The sequence below is a fragment of the Myripristis murdjan genome, chromosome 15, assembly GCF_902150065.1.
Source record: "Myripristis murdjan chromosome 15, fMyrMur1.1, whole genome shotgun sequence".
NCBI classification, from domain to species: Eukaryota; Metazoa; Chordata; class Actinopteri; order Holocentriformes; family Holocentridae; genus Myripristis; species Myripristis murdjan.
Genome location: NC_043994.1, coordinates 19,159,264 through 19,173,444, shown reverse-complemented (window position 1 = coordinate 19,173,444; position 14,181 = coordinate 19,159,264). Strand labels below are relative to the sequence as shown.

The 14,181-nt window shown below is 43.3% G+C and overlaps 2 protein-coding genes across 2 annotated transcripts; one reads left to right on the top strand and one right to left on the bottom strand.

Annotated features, from left to right (window-relative positions):
• Positions 1-2,081: 2,081 nt before the first annotated feature.
• On the top strand, positions 2,082-6,786 carry gdf10a (growth differentiation factor 10a). Its single transcript, XM_030071422.1, has 3 exons — positions 2,082-2,592; positions 4,311-5,497; positions 5,674-6,786. The coding sequence occupies exons 1-3, from the start codon at positions 2,331-2,333 to the stop codon at positions 5,863-5,865; spliced, it is 1,641 nt and encodes a 546-aa protein (XP_029927282.1). The 5' UTR covers positions 2,082-2,330; the 3' UTR covers positions 5,866-6,786.
• A 3,316-nt stretch (positions 6,787-10,102) lies between these two features.
• Positions 10,103-13,873, bottom strand: znf488 (zinc finger protein 488). The gene is made up of 4 exons (XM_030071423.1): positions 13,785-13,873; positions 12,693-12,912; positions 11,946-12,177; positions 10,103-11,589 (listed from the first exon to the last, which is right to left on the bottom strand). The coding sequence occupies exons 1-4, from the start codon at positions 13,793-13,795 to the stop codon at positions 10,490-10,492; spliced, it is 1,563 nt and encodes a 520-aa protein (XP_029927283.1). The 5' UTR covers positions 13,796-13,873; the 3' UTR covers positions 10,103-10,489.
• Positions 13,874-14,181: the final 308 nt, after the last annotated feature.

Genomic DNA, 14,181 nt, shown 5'->3' with positions numbered 1-14,181 from the left:
CCGCCCTACTTAGTCAGGGTCAGAGGTCAAAGTTATTTAATGCTTGCATCCTCATACTCTAACTTCTATGGGCTGCCTCCACCCTGGGCCCGTTTAATGTGACCCAAATGCCCTGGTTTCAGATAACACTTAACCTCTTTCTCTCTCTCTTTCTCTCTTACACTCTCTCTGTCTCTGTATCTTTCTCTTTCATTCTTTTTTTGGACACTCATTCCTCTTTATATCAACAACAGAAATGTTTCAGTATAGTCCCACATTATAGCGAACATCTTATGAGTTATGGTATGCCGTTGCGTGTTTCTCTGCAGACATGTGTAAAATGTCTGACTGTGTTCATTGTGTTCATCTGTTCCATCCTATCTGTTTATCATTTTAGAGAACAGTGGGAGGGGGCACTCTAACCATTCGTGACGGGGTTTTTTTTTTAATGGCATGTTAATGACAGAGGATGACAGCTTACTGTTGGGCAATTTTTACTCGGTTTTATTACTTCCAAAGAAACAACGATAAATCTTTCAATATATGTTTGCGCAGCCAGGGATATTGATGTAAAGGGATGTCAGTCTCAAATGCCACTGTGTTTTCTCACGGGTTTTCTCACTGCGTTTTTCAAAGATGACACTTAACCAAGTGGGAAACAGAATTGCATGTCTTCCCATAAATAACCACAACAATCAATTCTATTTTGTTTTTCAACAGAGTGTAACTTGACGTGGAATGGTGGTATGGGAAAAAGCAGCACTTAATGTGTTTGTGCGCAATCACAAAACCATGGAGCCCGCCATTCCAGCCAACTACTTCATAATGCATCTATGCTGTCACACACACACACACACACACAGATTTTCGAACACATCTCCAGAACAGCCCAGATTTAAGACCTGTCGTGGGTGTTGAGCATAGTGAAAGGGAGTATCCTGTGGGGGCCTTGGGGGCCAGAAAGGTATTTAGTGGCTCTGCATGTGTGTTTGTGTGTATGTATGCATGTGCATTTGTGTGTGTGTGTGTGTGTGTGCGCGCGCGTGCGTGTGAGTGTAGTGGCAGAGAGTGACCCGAGAGGCCCAGCTAGTTACAGCCTCTCTGCTGGAGACCATCACTTTCACAGAACAAGCATTGTTGGTACAGAGCTCCAGACACCAGAGACACACTGGAAACAACTCCTATGTGCGCACACACACACACACACACATTCACACACACATACATACATACACAAATACATACACGTCAGAGACAAAAACATGGCCAGTGGTGAGTTTGAAACTGGCATCCCAGCAGAGGTCATGTTCTGAATGCCATGAATAAAATCACACAGAGCCCTGTGAAAGAGTTTCATCTCACAGCTACACCACAACCTTTCACCACAACATTCATCCTCGCTCTCTCTCACTCGCTCTCTGTCTCTCTCACACACACACACACACTCACATGCACGCACACTGGTGTATGAAACATGGATCGCTATTGCTAACAATAGCCCTTGGGTGGTTGGTCAGACTATTATTGTAGGTGTTTCTATGCTAATTATGTGTGACTGAGATCATGTCAAAAGCGGTTACTGGAAATAATATGGTGAGCTGGAAATTGTGAGGTGGGATTATTTTAACTGCACAAATGCACAGAGCTTTGTGCTTCAGCGGTGGCTTTGTCTACCCAGCTCTGTCCTGAACTCATTTGTTCAGCACCGTGCCAAAACCAGTGGGTTACCAGCAGCATTGCAAAACAACATAACAAAAGTAAGACATCACCACCACCATCCTCATCCCCATCCTCATCATCATCATAATCATCATCAGACAGAGAGAGAGAGAGAGAGAGAGAGAGAGAGAGAGAGAGAGAGAGAGAGAGAGAGAGAGAGAGAGAGAGAGAGAGAGAGAGAGAGAGAGAGAGAGAGAGCTCAGCATCATGACCTCCGCTTCAGTGTGTGTGTGTGTGTGTGTGTGTGTGTGTGTGTGTGTGTGTGTGTGTGTGTGAGCTCTGGAGAGAGAGCCCGTTGGCTGACAGGAATATACGTCAGCACCTCTCACTGCACCACTATAACCCCCTCAAGCCTCTGGCGGTCAAACAGACGCAAGTGTAAATGTAGCAGCTACAACTGTTGCCCGGACAGTCCCATTCAACATCCCCCGTCCCACACAGTCTGACACAGAGGAGTGAGACGGCAAACTGAGCTACAGCGGAGAGAGAGAGACGCAGAGTGAGAGGAGAGGTGGAAACTTTACGCACAGCATTTTTCAGTCTGGATATTCTGGCGCGTCTTTAAAGTCCACCTTGGATGCTGCACTGGTTGTCCATTGGATTTTTGATATTGTATTAATTTTAGCACTGAGATGGCAGCTGTGACTGTGTTTTCGTCGCACCTGTTCCTGTTAGTCCTGAACTGTTACCTGGCTGCTGCATCGGGTAGGATCCTGAAAACGGGCTCTCGGAGCGCACAGGACAGTGGCTTTCTCCAGTCCCCATCGGACCATTTTTCAGAAGACTCGGATCAGGACATCGTCTCCCAACACATGTTCAAACTGTATGAGAAATACAACAGAGAGCACCGCCTAAGAGAGGGAAACACTGTCAGGGGGTTCAAAGCCAGCCAAGGTGTGTGAGCACATCCTTGATCAACCTCTCTACAGTAGACAGCCGACAGAAAGAAAACGTTTCCCTTGTAAAAGTGCTCAAATGCAGTTTCATATATTGTGTTCATACAAATTCCTTGAAGGAATCGAAATGTAAATCTTACAGCCTACTCTGTCATCAGTGCATCATCAGCCCGATACAAAAAAAACAAAACAAAACAAAAAACACATTGTCATGTCGCAAGAGCAAAAATGAGAAAAAGTCAGAAAGTGCCCTTGAGCCATTCCAAGGATGGTTATTAAAAGTGCGACCGCTCAGTGGGGCAGCATGGCTCAGCCAGACGCCCTAAATAGGTAGGATTGTTTTGGAACAGTCTGAGAATGCCGTTAAGTGATTTCGGGACGCTGTGGGCACACTCAGTTTGTGGCACCAGCTGTGCCCCCGCTGTGCGGTGTCTGCAGCAGACCAACATCTACCGCAGACAGACGCGCAATATGCGCAAGAATGCATGCGATTCCCTGCGAGCAATGTCCAGCTTTAGCAGAGTAAAAAAAAAATGCAGCAGCATTTAGGCACAGCCCAGCGTCATAGCCGTCGCTCCTGTGTTCCTGTTGTGGCCACAGGATACGTGTGACTCCACGTCCTGGAGTCAGGGGGCTTAAAGCAGCGTGGCTCTCTGTCTGATGCTGTTTTTATAAACACAACATAGACATTTATATCCCACATAGTTCTCAGATAGCATATCATAACACGTGTGTATTTTTACTGCAGAAGCTGGGTGTAATCCAAGGAGAGATGTAAGAGAGTTTTCACAACAATGCAAGATCTGTTAAAACAGTTGATTATGTCTTGGTGTCTGGGCAGACAGTGCTGGCTGTATTAGGCTTAAGGGGAAGCTTTAAGGGAAACTGAGGTAAGCGTTTCCATATGCAGGCTGAATCCAAGGTAATGTATATCTCTTGAGTCAGTCCATACTTCCGTTGAACTCTTATACAATGAACAATAACTCTGCTGTTGAAGTTAATGTTCATCATGAATATGTAGCCCTCTGCTTTCCCTTGCCCCTGCCAGCCAGATCCCTGGAGTCTGGTTCCTCTTAAGGGCACCCTCTGAAATCCTGAGGCATGCAGCCACGTACCAGCCACACAGTTCAAACCATCTAACCTAGTCCCTAACAAGGAAAGGTGCTCAAATTAGTAGGCTAGTTCTCAGGATTTGGAAACTCCTCCTAACCTCATCTGTATTCATATGGTGTTTCATTATACTGTTCATTCCAGTTTACCAAAAATAATCTCTTCAGTACTATTTATGCACTATGGTAAAGTGTCAGTGTGAGTTCAAGCTGGGTTCAGACCTTGGTTACCAGTGCCTACACCGGTTCCAAAGGCAAACACTTGCATCATTCAATGGCACCAAACCTTTTGGTTTGCCATGTCAGTATGAAACTATCCGAGAACAACCAAAGAACCATGGAGCATGTGAAACAAATATTGGACTTGCATGCATCCATGGCAAAACCAAGAAAAAATATTTATTGTTCTACATCAAAGTGTTTGTGAACTATAACTGCAAGCCAGTTGTACCTATATGGATCCAACTGTTTCTTATAGATTTTTTCAAACATAAGAAAGGAATTTTTTAGAAGAAATTTAGAACCTGCAAATACTCATTGTTTTATGAAGAAGCACTCTGAGATTGATTGATTAATTGATTGACTGATTGATTGATTCTCTTTGTAGACTCTACTGGCCACAGGATAGTATACCACCTGAACCTTACATCCCTCCAGGACTCAGAGGTCATCCTCTCTGCCACATTCCACTTCCTGCTTGATCGGCACCCTCGTCACAAAGCCTGGTTCTGTAAACGCTTCAAGAGCCCATCCTGTCGTTCTCAACCCATCCAGGCTTCTCCGTCCATCAGCCTCCTCCTTCACTCTGTCTCCTCTAGGTCAGGGATCAGCCCTGGGTCAACGGGGTCATTCCTAGGCAATATGACCTTCCACCCCCACAGGAGAGGGGTGTGGCAGATGAAAGATGTGACCCAGGCCATAAAGAAGGCACGGGAAAAGGGTAATCTCCTTGTGTCAGTGGAGTTGAACTTGGGGCAGCAGTACCAGAGGACACCAGAGGAAGAACTACCTGCTGGCAGTCTGCCTTACCTATTACTGTATGCTAATGACCAGGCCTTGGCAGAACCCAACAGTGTGGCTGCAAGCCTTCAGAGATATGACCCTTTCCCTGAGGGAGGAGAGACCTCACATTCCTCACACTCCTCTCACCGCCTGCACAACCCCAATTACTCACCAGAGTTGAAAGGACGAGTGAGAAGGGAAGCCACTCTGCTCTCTGACCCCATTCAGAACAATGAGTTGCCTGAGGTTGACTACAGGCCTAATGGATACAGGAAAGATGACCTGTGGGAGAGTACTTGGTACCTGACGCTCAAACCCAAGTCTAAATCAGGAGGGATGGAGAAGAAGAAAAAGAGCCAGGAGGATGATAGTGTGGCACAAAGTAGAGGAGTGCATGACAGAGATGAAGCTCAAGTACCCAAAGATGGAGAAAGAACATCACAAGTCCTCCAGCCTGAAGGGACATCTGTGAAAAAGCCCAGTGACAAAGACAGTCGGACGCTGGCTGCTGGCGATGGACAGGGGGGTGAGCGGAGAAATGAAGGGAGGGATGGAAAAAAGCATAAGGGGAGAGATGGAGGAATGAAGCCTCTTTCACCTTTTCTGAGTTTCGATGAGCGAACAATGCGAAAGGCCAGGAGAAGGCAATGGGGGGACACCCAAAACAGAGGCTGCTCCAGGAGGAACCTCAGAGTGGATTTTGCAGACATTGGCTGGAGTGAGTGGGTCATAGCACCCAAGGCATTTGATGCCTTTTACTGTGCCGGCACCTGTGGATTTCCCATGCCCAAGGTAAGAGAACAATTCTTATGTTCATTAGATAACTTTCACTAGCTTTTACATTTTTTGTTTTGGTACAAAAACAGAATAGTCATGTTATTTTTAGCACTCATTCTAGTATGTTGGTCATCTTCCCATTATCCACTTGATTATTTGTGCGCCTCCCCTCATTGTAACCTCTCCCCCAGGTGATGAGGCCCTCTAACCATGCCACCATCCAGAGCATAGTTCGTGCTGTTGGGATAATCCCTGGGGTGCCAGAGCCCTGCTGTGTCCCAGAGAAGATGAGTCCTCTGGCTGTGCTCTACCAGGACGAAGTCAGGAACCTGGTGCTCAAGGTTTACCCCAACATGTCTGTCCAGTCCTGCTCCTGCCGATAGGAACGAGGACAAAGGGGATAGAGGACAAAACAGGGTGGACAGGGTGCAAGAAAAGTGGGACTAAGAGAGACAGAGGGCTTTCAACAAACCGTTCCTCTGTTAAGTGGTTTCTTGATACTGAGAAACAGAGTTACTTAGGCTGTTATAATTCCTTTTGGGACACGGGCCGTAGAGAAATTACTTCCATCTCCTCTGTCCTGCGGCAGCAGAGTTGAAGAGACACATTGTCTAGCATCTGCCTTAGCGAGAAAAGCAGAGTCACACATATGAAATAAGGGCTCCACATGTCTCAGTAGCCCATTGTTTTGCTTCTACATTTGAGATAATGCTGGGGATTTCATGGACAGAAATCTTTGAATGCTGTCTCCCTTTTATCTCAGAATGCACTTGTTTTTTCAAACGTGTTTTCATTTTATGTTTTTATTGGACACACAATGTATGAATAAAAGACTTTATCGGTGTGTCATTTAGGCAGCTTATACCATACAAATGATGATGAAAAAATGAAAATATTAAATGCATTTCTACATTTTTACAGATTGTGTACATATATGCTTACAGTTATGCTATGCATACTACTCCACATTGTACATACATGCAGTGTTAAATTGCTTGAGACATAAAAGAGGTATTGTACATTATTGCTCTTTATCTAAAAATGGAACTATACGATGAATTGTAAAGAGAGCATCTGGAGTTCATTAACCACCCGCTACCCCCTCATAACACTTCAAGAATGCTATAATGAAACCAGAAATATTTTTCTATATTGTATGTGAAACTTGGTTTAAATGATTTTGTCTTGGTTATTAGGCTATGTATTATTATATTTTAGGAGCTGATATTTTGTACATGTGTCTTGTTTAAATTATGAAAAGGTAGCCACCTATAAAAGTTAGAATAAAGAGTAATTTAATCCAATAGTTCTGCTGGAAGGGTATTGTTTTTTTTTTTGTTTTTTTTTTACCATTAATGTTATTCTTGGTCATTAGCACATAACATTTGATTCTTGGGACCTCTTTGTCAAAACAAGCCTCAAAGTGCACAACCTTTCCCAAATACCTCAGTACAAAGGCAGGAAGGTTCCACTCTAAGATAGCCAACATTCCTCTAAAGCTCTGTGAACCCATTACCACTCCACACCAAAAGCTCGGGTGTCTGTTGTCTAGAAAATGATGTGAGTGATGCTGCTGACATGGATTGCTGGTTGAAGCAGGAAGTAGGCATGCACCAATTAAAACGTCATCCACTTGAACTTCAAAACATGGTGCACTTCCCCTTTCTACCCATCTATCCCCCCCTTCAAAAGCAGGACTCAATGGCTTTTCTTTAAACAGATGGATATAAAAAGATGATGTCGAGCCCTTTAACTCGAGTGCTTGTCAGTCTTAGTTTTGGGAGGAAAAGGGCCACATGTATACACATCGCCTATTCTGTGTGACAAACTGACACATGGAGCAGCAAGGTAAGAGCTCACAACAGCGGGGATACTTGTAATACCTTCTGATTATTCACCTCTGCGGTTGTTTGGCCCAGAGCCTGCAAAAGTTGGCACAGAGTACCTACATCTGTTTGCTACAACAGTGTCCTTTGAACTTTTTGGGTGTTCATTCATCTGAAAGACACAAGTCACACTCAGGAACCAGTTGAGGAAAATCAAGTCCACACACTGTTAAACCATAATTATAAGGCAGTTTAATATACATGATGCCAGTGTGGGTGTCTTGACATCTATCAACAGTAGGATAATACTGTAAGTCTGCCTGTGTCTATGTACTTGTGCATGCATATGTATGTGTGTGAGTGTGTGTGTGTGTGTGAGGAGGGCTAAAAATGGAATAATGTGATACCAGTCAGCTGTTGTCATATCGCCAAAAACAGGTTATGACTTCCCTCCTGGTTTGTCCACTGGATTTCTACATATAGTATGTATGAGTAAACATATGCTTATGTGCATGAAAGGGGAACGAAAGATGGATGGCATGTCGTGATTATACAGCTTCTTTTACTATTTCCATTGCAAGACAGTAGGTGTAGGAGACACTGGACCAAGTCTTGAGTAAAAGACAAGACTGCTATTGTAAAAGGGCAGTTCTGTGTAACAGATGATGATGAGCACAAACACACAACCCTTACTCTAATGGAATGGAATATAATCCATGAATCCAGATAAAATACTGGATTTGTTTGGGAATATAAAACTGTTTTGTATGCTTGTGTGCATGCATGTGAGAGGGAGAGAGAGAGAGAGAGAGAGAAAGAGAGAGACCATACCATGTGCTCCTCCAATGAACCGGGAAATACTCCTACAAACCCTGTGTAACCCCTTTTTTACACTGGTAGAATATAGTCTCTTCTTAAATTATGGTGACAGTAATTTGAGTTATTATAAATTATGTTTACATCAATGGATGTTTTAGTTCAAAGCCCGCAAAACGACACAGTAAGTAGCACGATTGAAATGACACATTGAGGTTCCTATTTTTTTCCTCATTTCCTGACTGATCCCCTTTACAGTGTGGAACCACAGTCTGCTATTACAAACTGAACACGATGTCAACCGCAATCACAGTCACAGGAGAATACTCACAATAGTCAATTCCAGTCGACAAAACCACAGCGGGCACTGAAACTCAGAGCCCAGTGCACCTGAAAGCCAAAAAGAAACGAGCGGCAAGCAGGGAACCAAGAACAATATTTGTTTTTCCAAATGATGGCGGTTCAATTAAAGGAGAGCAATGAACAGAGGATTTTCTGTGTCCAGTCTGAAACAACTCTTTCCTCACATTATTGCAGCAGAGCTGAGACAGCTAATTGTTCTGCTGTAATTAGGACAAGAGTGACACTGTGTTTTTGTCATTCTTAATTTGTCATTTAATTGTGCAGTTTTCTCAAAACAAATGAAAAAAAAAAGCCACTGGGGAATTGTTCTTGTTTCTCAAGTAGTTTCACTTAATTGTTTCAAGAACTTTGAGAAACTTGAAAATTGCATCAGGTTCAAGAAAATGTCACTTCATTAAAAAAAAAAAAAAAAAAAAAATTTTAAAACAAGTGAAACTGCTATAGAAACAAGTAAAATGATCTTCTGCCATTGGTAGGCTGATGAAAAAATGGGACTTTGAATAAGCTTTAGTCTATAGTTTGTTAGGTTTGGGTCACTTGTAGTCAATGATGATCTTAAATAAAAAGGTGGGTAAAATATATATATACTGCTTGTTAACCATCATTACAAAAACATCTACCACTGTAAAGTATAAGAACATTTAAGTGATCATTCTAAGACAATCAATTTATGTCATACAGATTTATGTCAGCCCCAGAGGGTGGGTATTCCCCAAGGAAAAATGTGTGCAAACTGAGTCTAGGTGGGTTTGCATATCTGCTTATATTACAACACTGACTGAACTTTTACGCAGGGTCGATGCTTAACTTTCCCATGAACTTAATGCCTTCTTCCCGCCTCATTTGCCTGCAACAGAGAAGGTTATTTATGTCCATCTGTCCACAGCCTACCTTGAGGAGACCGTACGCTGCTCACTGTTTAAGGAAAAAAATTAAAATCACTACTTCATGGCCTTCAAAGTATGTGGACTCCATCACAGCAGGTCTGTGAATTGATAACAGTGCAACTATTAAAAGTTAAGACCTGGTTTAATTTGAGTTGCTTTACATCAACTACTAATTCTTTGAATGCAACCTTGAAGTTATCCTTGCATTTATCTCATCCCAACTCAAATTCTGAAATACTCAAGTGTTCAGTGTGAAAAGGAGGCCTTTGTTGCTTCAGTGCAGTTAAAACAATCTGAATAGTGTCAGATGTTGTCATTTTGCTTTCAGATCTGAACAAGAAAATGAACAACCTTCTCATTTCCCTTGTATTCGATGATCAAGCTGCCCATTTCTGTCTAGATTATTGAGGTGCTGTTATTTCAGCTGTTACTCCAGAAATAAAACTGCCATGGTGGCTTTTATGCCAGTCTATGCTCATACATTTGGTGGATTCATGCTTGTGATGAATGTGCCCACTACTGAGACAGGAGAAAAACGATCTCTAACGCCACCTATTGGAAAAAATAAGGACAACATGCTTTACAATCTTTGTTTTGATGTTTCGTGGGACGGAATAAAACAACTCAAAACAACGTCGTTTTTTATGATTTTAGATTTTTAAATGAATGTGCAAAAACACTCAGTCTATATTATCTGTACAAAGCAAACCATTGACTTATATGACAGAGAGTAAGCTGATAAATAAAAGAATAGCGTCGAGATGTTTATGACAATCATGAGCTGTCCTCCAGACCTCTCTCTCTCTCTCTCTCGATCCCATCCTGAGTTTCATAAGGCACAGTTCACACATAATTTAATCATCAAGCTCACAAACAAGACTACACGACATACAGTCAACTTGTGGTACAGTCAATTTACACGTACCTCTATCGTCATCTAGTGGACAGGCTCTGATGGCCATGTGTCCACTGCGCCCAGGGTGCGCAAACTCCTATTTTCTGTACAGCTACCTACATTCAACAAAGTCTTACCATGAATCTGGAATCTAAAGCAGTTAAATGTAGACACTCTACGCATCATTTAGGAAATAAATAGAGTTTTGTCCTTTATAGATTCAGTTATGAGAAGTCATGTGTCTGGACAGGTGGTGCCGCTCTCGAAAGTATTCGTGGCAGATTGGGCAGGTGAGTTTCTCTTCCCTCCTTCTCCTCACCTGGGACTCCGCCGCAAACTCTTTCTTGTGGTGGGAGCGCATGTGGAAAACGAGGTCAGAGGTCATCCGGAACGAGAGGTTACATTTGGCACACCAGTTCTGCACTGACACTCCGAACGAGGTGAAGGTCGGCGGAAGGATAGTGAGAGAGGATGTGGTCTGAAGCTGAGCGCCTATGTTCCTCGACCAGTGCTCTGGTGCGTAATGGAAAGCACTGCTAATGGCAACCTGCGAGGGCACAGCCTGTGCGCTCTGTAACTCGCCAGTCAAGATGTTGGATGCCATCAGGTTGCCGTATCCCATGACAGTCCTGGAGGTGAAAACATCTGTCATGTCCTCTAGGCGGCTAGAGGGAGCTGTTGGCACGCTTGTTAGATGCACCGGAGGCTCAGGGGGAGAAGTTCTTTTGCTCGGTTTACAGAAAGCGCTTTTCTGCTCCCCTTGACTATTTGACAGAACCAGAGAAAATGCACTGCTGCTACTTGAATGCACACCAGAGCTCCTTCCCCTCTCCGACTGTACGTCCACGTCTTTGTCGTGCGTAAAATTCCCTTTGGTCTCCCCGACTTCAGCAGGAGCGTCGTTCTTACATCCTAAATGGTCCAGTTTGAGCTTATCAGCTGTCAGTTTCAGAGTAGAGGCAGATGTATTGAGTGCGGCTTGGTGGTAGTCCCTGGTTAGTTGAGTGATACTGTCATTTGAGATGTTAGTTTTCTCTAGGAGAACTGATTTCCGTCCTTTGGGAAAAAATGTTTCCTCGTATTTCCTTTTCTTAGAGGAAATCTCGGCATCCTCATTAATGCCAGTTTTTTTATGTTCCAAATCTCTGGCGATGTTATGGAAATCTGTCACTCGATGTTGCCTCTTAATTTCCATGTGTTTGTGCTCGTAAGCCTCTCGGCTCCAGGTGTCACTCTTTACTTGGGCACACAGGAATCGGCAGTGCGCCAGGAAAGGATATTCATTCTTGAAGACCTGATTACATTTTCCACATTTTAAGTCTGTAGAGGAGACAGAAATTATATGAGACCACATCGTAGAATATGTGTACAAATAAATACATGCATTAGCATACCCATAAAACATGTATTTTTGCCTCGAGGACAATTAACTCTCTGCTTTTATTAGCATATTTATGTCAAAAAGTTCACTGAGCAAGGTGCACATACATTGCGCACTAAAACTACATCCACCAATATTTTCTCTTTTTATATCACATGGTGCTTGGGATTGTGTCCGCAAAAATCTATCCTGCATAAGTGTCCTTGAGCAAGACATTAATCTAACAGCTGCAGTTGGGCCTTTCTCTATAGCTCACTCTGCGAATCAACAACGTTTTTGCATTATCTTGCCTCACCCTCAGTTGGTCCTCTAGTTGTCATGTCTGTGAATCCCAGCAGGTGAGACAGTTCCTGGTCGTACCACACCAGCAGCTCTTCCTCCTGCCGGATGTCCCGGGTGGTGCGCACGTACAGTTGACCCGCTTTCAGAAAGGCCTCGGTGTTCTGCTCCTCTCCGTTACGCGCAGCCTGAACCAGCCGCAGCCAGGACAGCACCAGCGCAGAATTGCGCATAGCCTCAGGGTCTACCTGTTGACAGGAATCGTGAAGACTGTGCTTGAAACCCTAAAGTTTCACAATTTAAAATCATTAGATTATTGTCTAGCTTTTGTACAGACTTGAGGTCTTCAAAAATTATCACAAGTGGAGGTGACACAGTTGAAACGGCACATTTCTCTGCCAGTAGACTGAACTTATCTGAATCCTGAAACCTTTATTTAACCATTGATCAGGGTCTTTTTGAAGGGAGGGCTAAGACATGACCATCGGGACAAATACAAAACACACAATAATAGATGGTGTGAAAGAGCGGGTTAAGTCACATATGACGAAAAAAAAAATAAAATAAAAATGTCAGTGCAGGTTGGCTATCGATTGCGCAAAACCTATCTTGACCGTACAAAGAAAGACATCTCTTGGTGAGTCAGCCACAAACTTGCTCCAGTATTATTAGTTTGAATTCAGCCAGAGAAGTCAGTTCTTTCAGTTTTACATTATTTGATGTCATGGGGAGGGAGCTGGCTTTAATTTAATTCAAAACTTACCCGAAATACGTAGGACTTTGTTCGTTTGTCGCAGGACTTCTGCGCTATGAAGGCAATGGTGTCGTAGAAGGTATTTTGGAGTACACAAGGACCAAAGGACGTGCCTCTAGGGATGCTGCGCGTAACAATCACACTGGTGTAGAGATCCGCGGGATGCTGCAGGAATTTACTGTCACTGGTCCAGATGGACCGAGGTAGTAACGTGTGGTCCATGGTTGAACTGTAGAGAGAGAGAGAAAAAAAAGCTGTTCAGAGACTGTTCTGGTCAAAAGCAAATGGATGTGCGCTGCAGTTTTTAAATTTAAGATACCTCACAATATCGCCATCATTATTATTTAAAATTAAAGATGGAAATAAATTTTAGCACTGAATTAGACTGGCTAAAAATAAAAGAATAATAAAAAAGATCATGATTTCCCAGTATGAATTCTTAAGCCATCACTATAATGTAATTAATAAATTATAATCATTTTTTTCTAATCAAGCAAAAAGGAGCAAGGCATACTGAGTATGTGAAATTAAATTCAGGTTTTAGCTGATATCTGTCGATGACTGATTTTGAATTAAATATTCTTTGAACCACATTGAAATTAACTTACTCTGACGTTTGATACTGGCTACACTATCTTGCGATATAACATTTAGTCTTTTATTAACTGCAGAATTCAGCGTCCAAACTGTGAAGCAGGCGCAGCCAGTGCCCAAGCAAAATGATTTCTAACGTCCTTTGTTTCAGTTTTTCACTCGGTTTCTCCTTTTGTCTCCCCATCTGCCGTGCAGTCCAACTGCCTCCTCTGCTGCGCGCAGCCTGCAAGTTTAGGCTAATATTATTTGGTTATTTTATGACCAGTAGTCATTCACATAATTATTTTGTCTATGCTGTTCTTTCCAGGGACTAGAAGTATTGGGTCTGTATGATATTTCTCGAAATTTTACAGTTGACAACCCGGCATGATAATGAACAGATTATTATTTTGAGACGCTGAAATCCCCATATTCCAATAAATATTCCAGTAAAATAATTAACCCTGAAGAAAGAGACGCGTATATCCATATCGCAAATTGAAACGGAGTGTTTCAATGCGGACTTACCCTGTGGACATGCAGGAGGGTTTCCGTCCTGTGTGGCAGCAGGTTGCAAGCAGGTGCAGTGGATCTCGGTAACGACGCGCCTTCGAGTCTCCGTGACCGTGGGACGAGCGAGTTATCCCGACTGAATCTGCCTCGGCACTGCCTTCTCTCTCCACTCCCACTCCCACTTATCCCCGTCAGAGAGCGCAATGAAGCGTGGCGCACCGATACAAACACGTGCGCTGACACATACACAAATGCGCGCGCGCGCGCGCGCGCGCACACACACACACACACACACACGCACACACACGCGCACACACACACACACACACACACACACACACACACACACACACACACACACACACACACACACATGCCTTGATTTTGGTCCCGTGGCAAATTCTTCCTTGTC